The 13,020-nt window shown below is 38.3% G+C and overlaps 1 protein-coding gene across 1 annotated transcript; it reads left to right on the top strand.

Annotated features, from left to right (window-relative positions):
* The first annotated feature begins 2,175 nt into the window (after positions 1–2,175).
* Positions 2,176–4,700, top strand: LOC126824172 (sodium-dependent glucose transporter 1A-like). The gene is made up of 3 exons (XM_050553356.1): positions 2,176–2,396; positions 2,817–3,102; positions 3,589–4,700. The coding sequence occupies exons 1-3, from the start codon at positions 2,178–2,180 to the stop codon at positions 4,698–4,700; spliced, it is 1,617 nt and encodes a 538-aa protein (XP_050409313.1). The 5' UTR covers positions 2,176–2,177.
* Positions 4,701–13,020: the final 8,320 nt, after the last annotated feature.

A 13,020-nucleotide genomic window follows, 5' to 3' on the forward strand; every position in this document is an offset into this window, starting at 1 on the left:
TGTGTCAATATTTTGATTAATGACATCTGATAAAGATGATTTGGAATCATCCGATTGTTTGTTTTAATGTTATTACGTTACCATATGGATATGGATAGCTTCTGGGTGTAGAGGGTGTGCATAAAATAGATGTTATCAGGGTATCATAGTTTACTTTACAAACTATACATAATGGGCGATATTCACCTCGATTGTTTGTGTGTACTCGGGTTAGGGGTTAGATTGTACACTTTGGATTGCAATGTGTCAATTAAGCAAGTTCAGTTTTATTTGGATAATTGGGGGGTGTATTGCATATGCATTTGTAGATGTAAACCAATAAACAATTACCCCCCCCCCTCTCTAGAAGGAAGAAATATAACAAACAATATAAATACCGAGAAATCTTTACCAAAAACACAAAACCTCAGCAAATTCAACTGATATCATAATCCTAAACCAAAAAAAAAAAAAAAAAAAAAATGAAAGAAAAAGTGATTTAGGTTATCTTATCGAGAAATCACGCGATTTCAAAGTAAAAAACAGGGCCTATGTCTGCCATTGATATTATTTTCTAATGATATTGTATTTTTGATAATACTTATTTCCATTTGTAAGTAAAGATGACCATCTGTGATATAATATAAATTAGTTTGAAATTATAATGTTGATATACACCAGGTAAACCAGACGATCCACCACATTGCATTCTATTTAGACATATATACCTCCACTTAACAACCGAGTAATTTACGTCTACAATACGTCTCAATCCGCTTTATTCGTGTATGATGTTGGATTGGACTTTAGTTGTTTGAAAACCACGAATAGTAATTACCCCCTCCCCTACCCGCTAATAATGTATTTGTTTATTTTTATATGGGATTAGTCGCTGTGGCATAGCATGTAACGGAATTTATTTAAAACAATTACTAACAAGACCCAAAAAAACGCCATCCCCACCCTCGCCCTCTCCCGTTCGACCCAACCCCAAAAATAAACCCATCAGAAAATTGAATTGATCCCTGGTTTCTATGAATGCAACGAAGATGAATCCAAGAGCAGGTAAAGTTACGGATTGTTAGTAGTATACCTGGTGGTATAGTTGTGTGGATCATATAGCTAACGGTGTACTGTACGTTAGTATTTCAAGTTAATATAACAAATAATTTATTAAAACATAAAACAGCAATATTAGAGCCAATAAAAGTAGATATCTAACGTTGGCTATTTTTTTTAAACTTGGTCTAGTTAATACATTTGTTCTATGGGTCATTATTGATAAAGTATACCGCTTGTGTATTGCTTGTATATCTTGTGTAGGCCGGTGTATCGCTTGAATGATATATTTAAACTTTAGTTGTTGAGCGGTTAGGATTGAGTAGGGTAGCCTGTCCAATCTCGTGGGTTTTTCCCGGGTCCTCCGGATTCCTCCCACTGCTAAAGACCCCTATGCGCAGGCGAATTATTGAAATAAAATTGAACCTGAAATGACCTAGTCTGTGTCAAGTGGACGTTAAACCCCATCTGATTTTAATGTATTTATATGAAATATATAACACCCCACAAAATGACATAATATAAGATATAAGTCATTAATCAAACATGGAGATCGACTATAGACTGTATGTCATCATATTATTATAGATAACAAAACCAACCAATAATACCTGGACACTTGGATCTCTGTATAATTTAATAACTGCTCCCTGTGAACAGACGACAGTGAAGAACAAATCTGGCGTATAACAGGTTTTAATTTATTATTATACTTTTCTCTTGATCTGTCTAGGAATTATATATAATTTTACAATAGAATCAGCTGTTTAGTTACCACACCTGTCAATACGTGACTGTGAAGAGCATATCATATTGTAAATTGAACCGGTGTACAGTGAACCGGTATGCTATAAATAATCTATGGAGAGACATTAGGACGCATTTATACTCGCTATTGATTCCAATGTTAAGTGGTTTGTTTTTTAATTGCTAAATAATCTATGGAAACACATAATGACGCATTCATACTCGCTACTGATTCCACTGTTGAGCGGTGTGTTTTGTAATTGTCCGTACTGTGTTTGTTGAATTTTGTTTTACCTTAAGTCTACACTACAAAGTTAAATTAATCTTTTTTGGAAGCTACAATTGATTGCTTTCGTTTTACTTTGAAATGGTAGGTATTGGAAATTAAAATTATGGATAAAGACGCCGACATACAGAATGGTGTCCTGTTGGAATCACCTGTTAGTGCTGGTGGCGAGGTGGCACATGTTGCTGGCGAGGTGACAAATGTTTGTGGCGAGGTAGCAGAAGATGAAACTAAAACAAAATCTTTCCTACAGAGCATGAAACAGGCGACATACAGATCCAAATTTATCCAAAGCCTGGCGCTTTGTTTCGCCTTTTGGTGTTTAGTAAGACATAAGAATATTTGTTTCTATATCTAATATTAACCAGGGATCTGTGAAGCTTCAAAGCTGGATTCTCACTTGTCTAATCAGCTACAAAATTAACCAATCAGCGTTGATGTCTCTAATGGGTTCCATGCAACTCGCAGGCCAAAAACACGCCGTAACATACCGTTTCATTGGCTAATCTCTCACAGCATCCAGAACGCGGGTTATATAACAAATCTTCCAGATACTAGTGTTGTAAAGACAAGTCAAACGAAATTTTGAACTATAAAAACGAAACGAAATAGGATCTGTGTTTTAATTAGACAGTTACAAGTTTATACACATTTATAGGAATGATCATTACACCTATTTTTGAAATATATCCGACTTGCCAAGTCTTTAGCTCTTATACCATGTTTTATATTTCTCTTTATTTAGGGTTTTCAAGTTGGTCAGAGGGGTCCATCATTCTTGGATATCCAACTCATCACTAATACTAATGTTGAGATAGCTTCCACGTTTTTTACTGCTGGTTCTGTAGGTTACCTGAGTGGTTCCTTTATCAGCGGCATCCTGTATGACAGATTTAACAAGACGCTTCTTCTGGGGTTATATGTAATCCTCATGGCTATCACGGTCGCTTCACTACCTCTTTGTTCACCATATGGGCTGATGTTGGTGATATCATGGGCTAATGCATTCTTTATGGGCGGAATGGATACAGGTATGGGGTAGATAAACTAATAAACTCTATCACAAATCAATTAAGCTAGCTGATTTGTTAGCCGGAAACCGTCACTCAGTCACTAACTAGAGTTACCCCAATAAAACTAAGTCCTACCCGCATCAAGTCACCTTTTTCATAAACCATGGACGTTTTAATCTCACCCGATTTAACTTAATAAATCTAGGTGGACCCTATTTGGTTTTCTGTTTTAATATTATATCTTTACGTTACCTTTTTAATTTATTTTCCTGATTGATTATTAGTACCCCCACCCCCGCTGTTTGGTATCAGTATACACGTTTGATTGGGTATTGTATTTATTCTTTAAAACTTATCGTTACTAATTATCATTAGGCCTGTACGTTACTGGTGTCCCTATCCGTTTACTAGCTAGCGTGTTATAATCAAGGTTGACCCGTGTGTAGCGAGTGGTGGATAGTCAGATGTACCCATTGTTCACTCCCGTATTTTACTTTCTTACAGGCGGGAATGCTCATCTTGTGTCACTGTGGGGAGAAGACGAAGGCAGACCATATATGCAGGCTATTCACTTTTCGTTTGCGTTTGGTGGAGTAATCTCCCCTTTAGTAACAGCCCCGTTTCTTGTACCTAAACCCGAGGATGTATCAATCAACTCTTCGTTGACAAACCTAACTTCTAATGGTATCTTCAATACTACGCTATTAGATTATAACATCACCAATGATAACTCAACTCTAGGTAACAATATCACCACGATTGCTGAACCTATTGAAACTAAATTAATCTATGCTTATATAATATCTGGTATTCTCACCTTACTATCCGCCATTCCTTTCATGGTGATATATTGTCGTTACAAGTCAAAGAAAATGAAAAGGAATCAGCCCAAGAAGCAGGAGAACAGTCCGGCAAGAGACCTTCCATGGAAATACTATATACTGGCAATTGTCCTGTTGCTTGTGTTCTATTTAACATATTGTGCTGTGGAGGACACATTTGCCGCGTATTTACTGACTTTTATGGTAATGGAACTTAAATGGACTAAGGCACAGGGTACGCAAATTACTTCTGTATATTGGGCAGCTTTTGCCATCTCAAGATTTTCAGGAATTTTTATCATACGTTGTTTAAGACCGGTTGTATTGTTGTTTATATGTCTAGCAAGTTTAATGTTATGCTTAATAGGCTTTTTATTATGTTCGCATTATCAAATACACATAGGAATTTGGATTTTCGCCGTTTTAGTCGGGCTTTCAATGTCGGTTATATTTCCTACTGGGTTTTCTTGGGCCCACGAAAATCTCCTACAAATAACTGGTAAAATCACATCCTTTATATTAATAGCTGCATCATCTGGCACGATGACGAATCCTATTATTATGGGATATTTGATGGGAGAGGTAAGTCCCATGTGGTACTGTTATTTATTAGTAGGCGAGAGTGTTTTATGCATTTCGATATTTTTCCTCTTGTTATCCGTCTCTACTTTTGTTTTAGTAAACAAACGTATTGTTCATGCGTCACCGGAAACCAAACCCAACGCGAATCAGCAAACAGAATCCATTGACAATCGCACACCTTTCATTCCTAATAATGGATCATCTGCACTGTAATCTAATGTATATTCTGAATTGTGTTCTGTATAAAAATCTAAGATAATCTTAGTAATTTTGTGGTTATGGGTTGTGGGGAAGGGGCTACTTGACACCAGAAACAGACGACGAAGACAGGGGTAGCATCAGCTGCTTACGATTATGGCCACACTCTGATATATACGCCATGCAGTGTGCTATGTGGAAAATTTTGCCCGGATACGTGCACTCGAGTGTGTATAAGGGACCTTGTGTTTTTGGTCCCATGCAGGGATTAATCACAGGACCTCCAGGTTACCATGCCAACGCCTTATCTCCTGGACCACCGCTGCTCTAATGGATTTATGGTTAATAATGTTCTTCTTTGACATGTTTGGATATTAAAATTAAATGGAACAGGGTGATACGTTATACACCAAATTCCATAGGATACACGTGCTGCAAATGATATACACAGATCCTTGTATTTTTCTTCCCATACGAACAACTAGATGCTTGGCCTTGCCACTGATATGCTGGACTTCTTTGTACGGTTTGACTCCAGGAAAATGTTTTTTTTTTGTGAAACGTCGTTGAAAACAAACATTCATTAACTCTTTTACCGTGCAATGGAATAACCGTCAGAGTTATTTTACATATAGGTGGTATGAGATGTTCCACTGTACTACTAGCATACACAATAAACACAGAAAGATCTTACGAAACTAACTTACAATAGATCTGTATTTCAGTACGTCGGTGGTCCGCAGTAGACCAACACCGATTCCGTTAAACAGGCAACCCTAATAAGTGTTGGTGTAGGCCTTTGATCATGTTGTTGCTATGTATGGTTTCGGTTATGTTGTTGTATTTTGTCTATATATATTTGCCTCACACCTGTTTTACTGTATTAGCTTGATAACGTTGAGAGAATACTCTACGAAACGTCGCCTTAAATACACTAGTAGCTGTTTTCCATAAGTATGTGTTTTGTTGTTATACATGCATGGAGTGGAAACCTTGAACGAACTCGTGATTTGAAGCGGACGCATCAGACAACATGCTCTGATATAGTCATGAAGTGTATTTCGTATTGCATGACGTAAGTACAGCTTAACGTCATAATGACGTAACGCATTATACTATTATTTTTTCATTTGGCATCATTGCTGATGACGTATGTGAGAACGACACAGCTAGCAATTCAAATCTGTAGATATAATTCATCCGAAAAGATGAACAACCAATCAAAATTTGAAAAAGAGTCGACGGGATTAGTGATGTCTAGAGTGTTAACTCGTTTTCTTAAATCAAGAGTCGTCACTGTTCGAATCTTTGTCGGATTTTAAAAAGATTAACCTATCACTTACTCAATAAAGATTCTTTTTAATGGGTAATTATTTATTAAAGCATGTTTAGTGAACAGACGGACAGGAGCCCAGCTATAGCCCCTAAATGGTAAAGTAGCTCGTTTTTCAGCGGAGGGTCGGGTAGCCAGCCAAAAGGTGACGAAGAATAAGGAGTTGTACTTTTTCTTTTCTTTATTATAAATCCGTTATGTACAGTGCTCTCTCTCTCTCTCTCTCTCTTTCTCTCTCTCTCTCTCACCGCCGCGCCAATCCCACGAGTCCGTCTACTGGTAAGGTGTTACCGCCACAGACGCATCATGACGTCTGGTCATTTCCCGACCAACCACTGTTTGTCGTGTATTTTTTACACGGTGAACAGTCCATATGCTGATTACACTATTTTGCCTGATTACACTATTTGGCCTATACCGCTTTTTTAGGACTTTTGTCTAATGGTTTGGATTGTTCGTACTTGGTTTTATTTTATTTATATGCATAGTGAGTTACGTGACAGCTTAACCACGCCTCCTACCTGTCAGTCATATGCACACGGTCAGCGATGCCCTTGTGTGTTATGATTTCCAAAGCATGTTATGAATGTCAAGTCAAATAAATAGTACATACTAGATTATAATTATGAAATGGAACAATAATTAACTAAAATACATATGAAATTAAAATATTACAACGGAATAATCTATAAATCTTACTACAATCAGTGGAACTGGCTTCCATTTTATTTGACATGATATAAGGTTACTAGTTCAAAAAGTGGATATGGATCCTAACGGTTCATAACACATACATGTAGTTAAATAGATAATGAACCCGTCTAATTTCGAAACAGGAACGTGTTTATCGATAATGTAGCTCAAATAATTAGGGACTTTGTTCGGGAATACTTAAGAAATATTTTTACACCCATTTGTCGTTATTTGGCCACGTGCTACCGCTCAATATTCAGAAAGCATTGTAATTCTTGCAAATGTTCAAATGCTTAAATTTCGAGTTACTGGTAAATGAATTAAAAAAGAAAATGTTATTCACATATTGTCAATAAAATATTTTTATCGATAGACAATTTTTAAAAGAATGGGAAATTGATCTTATTGCTGTGTTTGTGACCGGCAACGTTAGTCGTCAATGATTAAAGAGGGGTAACTGATTTGAAGAAACGTGGATGCAGACTTTTCCCCAAACTTTCGTTGGGCTGAATGCTTTTAACTTCAGACAGAGGAACCAATGTTCATGTCTTTGTACCAAAATTTGTATGAGGTTGACTTCTAAAATTTTGAGATGCACAAACTTGAAGAAGCATTCTAAAAACCTGTATCTATTCGCCGTACATATCACCGTAACCAACCCGGTAGCGCGTCCATTCTAGACCAAAACATCAACACAAATGGGCATGCAAAAGGGGAGAAAAGAGACAGAGAGAGAATTGCTATAAGTAGACGAACTACAATTTGTGGGTACCGAGATGGTGAAATTTAATGGTGGCCTGCCAACTATATGGGACGGGGGGGGGGGGGGGGCACGTGGCTAAGTGGGTAAGACGTTGGCTGGAGGTCGGGTGTTCGATCCCTGCATTGGCCGAGAAAGTTCATCCAGATTTTTCAGCGTGCCCCCCCCCCTCGTCAGTGATGCAGGACGGAGGGTCTGGCAAGGACAGCTGTCTAGTCCTTCGGGTGAGACGAAAAACCGAGGTCCCGTGTATACATTGGATTGAACGTAAAAGATCCCTTGGCAGTTGGAATTCGATATAAGAGTAGGCGATAGTGCCGCTGCCCGGGCAAAATTTCCCTCATAGCACACTGTCTGGCGTATGCCCGTCTTCATTAGCCCAGCATAGGAGTAGAACAGTAGGACGTTAAACCCAATTTAATTTCATTTCCTATATGGGGATGCTCGACTGTCAGACGCGGAATTCAGTTCTGCCACAGTTCTGTCAGTTCCGACAACGAAGGCGTTGTGAGTAGAAAAGTGACGTAATTAAACACAACGAATATATTTCGACTTTTTCAGACGGCGCATGCGTTACATTTCTAAATCATTCTTTTCACTCGCTTGTCACTGTGTTTTGGATTGAGTAAATTCAATTCCGGAACGTTCAATCTAGTATCCCCTCAGGCTGATATATCATCAATACTCGATTGTCAGTAGGCAATGAGTGGCGTGACATTCTGTTCTGTCAGTCTCGACAACGGAGTTTGTTTGAGTAGAATAGCGACGTAATCAAAGTTACAATCGAGTGAGAAGGGGTATTTCGGGCTACAAAGCATGCGCCGAAAATATCTTAACCAACACAGCAGAAAAATACTCGTTTTTAATTACGTCACGATTTTACACACACCACCTTAGTTGTCGAGACTGGCGTAACAGTGACAAGACTTAATTCCGGGTTACTCGATCGCAATTCTGTCAGTACAAAGTAGGTAATATTGCGACTAACATATTACAGGTATGAGAGTAGAGGGAGGGTAGTGTTTAACGTTCAGACAGTACAAACTAGGTAATGTTAGGACTAACATATTACATGTATGTGTACGAGGGAGGGTAGTCGTTTACGTTCAGACAGTACAAACTAGGTAATGTAGAGACTAACATATCATAGATCAGCTCGCTAGTCTGGGAGTTCGTGGGTTCACACCCGGTGTTGGCCGAGAGAGTTCATCGGGATTTTCCGGCTTGGTTTCATCTTGTCAGTGGACGGAGAACCTGACAAAGACAACTGTCTAAACCGATGTCCCGTGTACACTCAGGCGTGCAGCTGGAATTCGATATAAGAGTAAGTCGTATGCCACTGTCCGTGAAACATTCCACTCATAGCACACTGTATGGCGTATGCCCGTCTTTATTAGCCCAGTCGGAGCAGAGCAGTAGGAGGTTAAACCCCATTTCATTTCATTTCTTTGGGAACTAAACCAGTCCAAAGAAATAAATGAAAAGGAAATATTAGAGGTGTGCAATCCCCATATCTTGTTAACAGGATCTTCACATAGTTTGTAATTATGTACATGTATTATTATAAAGGGACATTATGTACATATATTTTTATAAAGGGACATTATGTACATATATTATAACTAGGATATATTCTTATAAAGAGACATATATTATATATATATATATAAATGCCTGGATCTTCGATGTAAATGTTGCGACCATATTACGCCAAATAGCAAATATAATTTTCCTAAGTTTACATTTAGTGTCAACGAAAATATGAATTGTGACACAAAAAATCTCATATATGTCTTGACTTGCAATGGGTGTCTAAATTTCTACGTGGGGGAGATGTCCGCGCATCTACGGGATAGAGTACGCAACCATCGACGGGATTGTAATATTGAAAATGGGCCCTTATTTGTAAATAGACATATCTTAAAATGTGCACAACACCTACAAGTAAAATTCCAAATTTTCCCTTTTTATAAAATGAAAGTCAATGACACCACGAAAAGGAAATTAATGGAAAACCATTTTATTAAAAAATATGTTCCTCGACTTAATAGTCAATAAGTAATTTGGCCATTAACTTCATTAATTTTCTTAAATCTATCCCATGATTATCTTACACTCATTGGTCATAAATTGAACCCATATACTACAGATTAACACACGTGTGTACATGTTTTCTATTAGTTAACGATATACTATGTAACCATAGACAATGGTAACTATAGCCAATTAAAACAACAGTGTTACTATGTAAATATGTATAAATATACTATACTGTCCATCTCTATACAATGACATTATTTATGAATAGTCCCAAGACGGACGAAAAGTACTTTAAAATGTTAAAATGTTATTAAACCAGCGTTAAAATGTAGATATCTTTATAAAAAGGGATATTACGTAGATATTACACCTTACATATATTCTTATAAAAACAACGTTATGTGTTTGCATATTTGGAGAAGTTGGACATAACTTACTGACTGTTGTATAGATGACAAGGTTTCTCGGCGAATACAGGTTCGCGAGCCAGAATTCAGTCACGAAATGAACCAGTGAAGTTGCAACAGTTAGATATATATGAAAGAAGGGGTTCCGGTTTATCGTGGACCCCAACATTGTGCGACTATTCAGTATTTTATCAGTTCAAGCCAGATTTCGAAATATATATCCGCGTTTTCATAATTTTACCGAGTTCATTAAGCTACAAGGCAAGGCAAACCGATGCACCAACGTTGCCTGTTTCTGTAGAAATTCCACGGAATGTTTCGGCCTGGTTCCCTTCACAGTGAATTGATAGAGCCGTAGTAAAATCTACATGACATGAAGCATCTCCACCAACTGGTATAACCACTCCACCACTAGATCCTGGGCAGGTTCTCGCAGTGTGATAAAGTTTACAAACAGAACCTTCCATTTCTACAGCCATTGTTTTACCTATGGTCACTTGTTTTGGTCCGCCATGTGGGTGGGCGATAACCATTGGTACAAATCCTCCTCTTCCTAATGACCAAGGCGCTACCCATTCCCTTTGAGTGACGCATTCTGGAATATCAGCTATCTCCAAATAAACCACCTTTTCTTCGATACTGAAAATCCGAACAAACGTAGCCGGGTATTGCTGGTCCCCTTTCTTGAAAACAACCTCACATGATGAAAGTCTATTTACATCGACGTGACGACGTGACACCAAAACAATCCAGTTACCTTTTGTCCTACATACATATCCACGACAGCTGACACTGAGATGGTCGTCATGCTGTATACTGATGTATGGACAAACCTTAAAATTATCAAACATATCCATCTGTTCAATTCTTTTGGGAACGGGACTAAAGGTGAACATGGATCTATCCGATTCCTTTGAGCAGAAAATTAAAGATTCTCCATAGCTGACCTCAATGTTTGATGAATCTGGACCGTTGAAAAAGAAATCCACTGTACAATGGCTTACATCTTCCTCTGAACCTATCACGTGATCATTAGTTACGATCGCAAAAATTGGGGTTGATTTAAACACAACCCCTGTACCATAAATACAACCGCCATCTTGTTTGTTGACAGTGAGTCTAACAACTCGATTTCCGACGTGCTGAATATACTTGAGATATTCTTCTTTCCTGAACGGGTCTGGTAAATGAGAAATATCAAGATCCTCAAAATTCACAAACTCATCATGGCCTGGGTTCTTTGTACATGACACTGTGGCATCTAAACATGTTACACTTTCTCTCGATATTTCTATATTCATCGTGTAATAATTATGACCGTATGTGCTAATATACTGATCCCCAATATGAGAAAGTACACAGTCACATGACATGTATATTGTCCTATTTTATCTAATATGCGTATAATGGAAAAACACGCTGTTTATTGTTATTTAAAATACAGATTTGACGTCATACATTGATGTTGGTGTAATATTTCAAATACTGTAGTATATTTATGCCAAGAATGAGGATGTACAGAATCACGTAACCCTATATTGTTATGTTGTATCTAAGTATAGAATAATGTGTGTAACAGGGAAAACCCCCTTGTTTACAATTGCCTAGTCCCATTTGTGTCGAGGTTATCACGTGGCTAAGTGGGTAAGACGCTAGCTCGCTAGCTTGGAGGTCGGGTGTTCGATCCCTGCATTGGCCGAGAAAGTTCATCCAGATTTTCCGGCGTAGTTCTCCCTTGTCAGTGATGCAAGACGGAGGGGCTGACAAGGAAAGCTGTCTAGTCGTTCGGATGGGACGAAAAACCGAGGTCCCGTGTACACATTGGCGTGCACGTAAAAGATCCCTTGGCAGTTGGAATTCGATATAAGAGTAGGCCGTAGTGCCGCTGTCCGGGCAAAATGTCCCTCATAGCAAACTGTATGGCGTATGCCCGTCTTCATTAGCCCAGGTTAGGAGCAGAACAGTAGGACGTTAAACTCCATTTCATTTCATTTCATTTCATTTGTGTCGACTCAGTTAACTTATTGAAAATTATTGAATGCATGTTTATTTAAATCTCAATAAACCCATTTGCCCAGCCAGAAGGTAATTATAGGTTTGCATTACCTTATTGAATTGTATCAGGCCATGTACTGTGATGCACCTACTTGTCTTTTTTCACAATAAAGAAAATAAAGATTAAAATCAAATTGTTTTCTGTCAAACGCAATACGTTTTGAATGTTAATTGTGCGTGAAACTTGCTAATATTCATACGCCGGTCATGGCGTTAACATGCAAAGCAATATACCGCTTCTGTTTATTTATTCGGGAAATCACGTGACGTTATACAAAAAAACATAGATCGCCAACTATTTTCCCAACTATTTTCCAATTGACTTTAATGTTAAATCTCGTCTCTTAGACCGACTTTAACTTTTCCCCAAATATTCGTTGGGTAGAACACTTTCTACCAGGGATGAGGCAACACGTGGCAACCTCTTGCTCAAAAGCACGTATGAGATTCACCATGGGAAACTTGAGATACACAAGCTGGAAGTAGAGACAAGTAAACATGCAATTTTAGCCCCTACATTTCAACCTAACCAACCTCTCAACTCTTGTATCCCTCCGCCAGAGGCGTAGCCGTGAAATATATATTGGGGGGGGGGGGGGGAGAGGGAGTCCGCAAATGAAATTATATAAAATGTTGACAATCTGTGACGCCGGGTTTTATACGGATAGAATCTTAACTAATTGTTGTAAATAAATAGGAGTTAGAGTTTAACTATGTACATTTTTTTTTGAGGGGGGGGGGGGTCCAAGTATATTCAGCCCCCCCTCCCCGAAAAACCAACTGGGGGGTCGAACCCCCCACCAACCGGACTCCCCCCCCCCCCCCCAATGTGCGACTATGAATATTCACCAAAACCTTGCTGAAAATGTATTTTACAAACCCTTTTCTTCGATTCTACACCAAAAAGTCAACAATGAGTGCCATGCAAAAGGGGGAGTAACCAGCGAAGCAATAATTGGTAAGCTGTGTCAATGTACCGAGTAGCTAGTTGTTCAACATGTCTATAGCTCTACAGAAATCACATTAACCATTATTGTTGCTCAGAGA

The sequence above is a fragment of the Patella vulgata genome, chromosome 6 (genome assembly GCF_932274485.2).
Source record: "Patella vulgata chromosome 6, xgPatVulg1.2, whole genome shotgun sequence".
In the NCBI taxonomy this organism is placed as follows: domain Eukaryota; kingdom Metazoa; phylum Mollusca; class Gastropoda; family Patellidae; genus Patella; species Patella vulgata.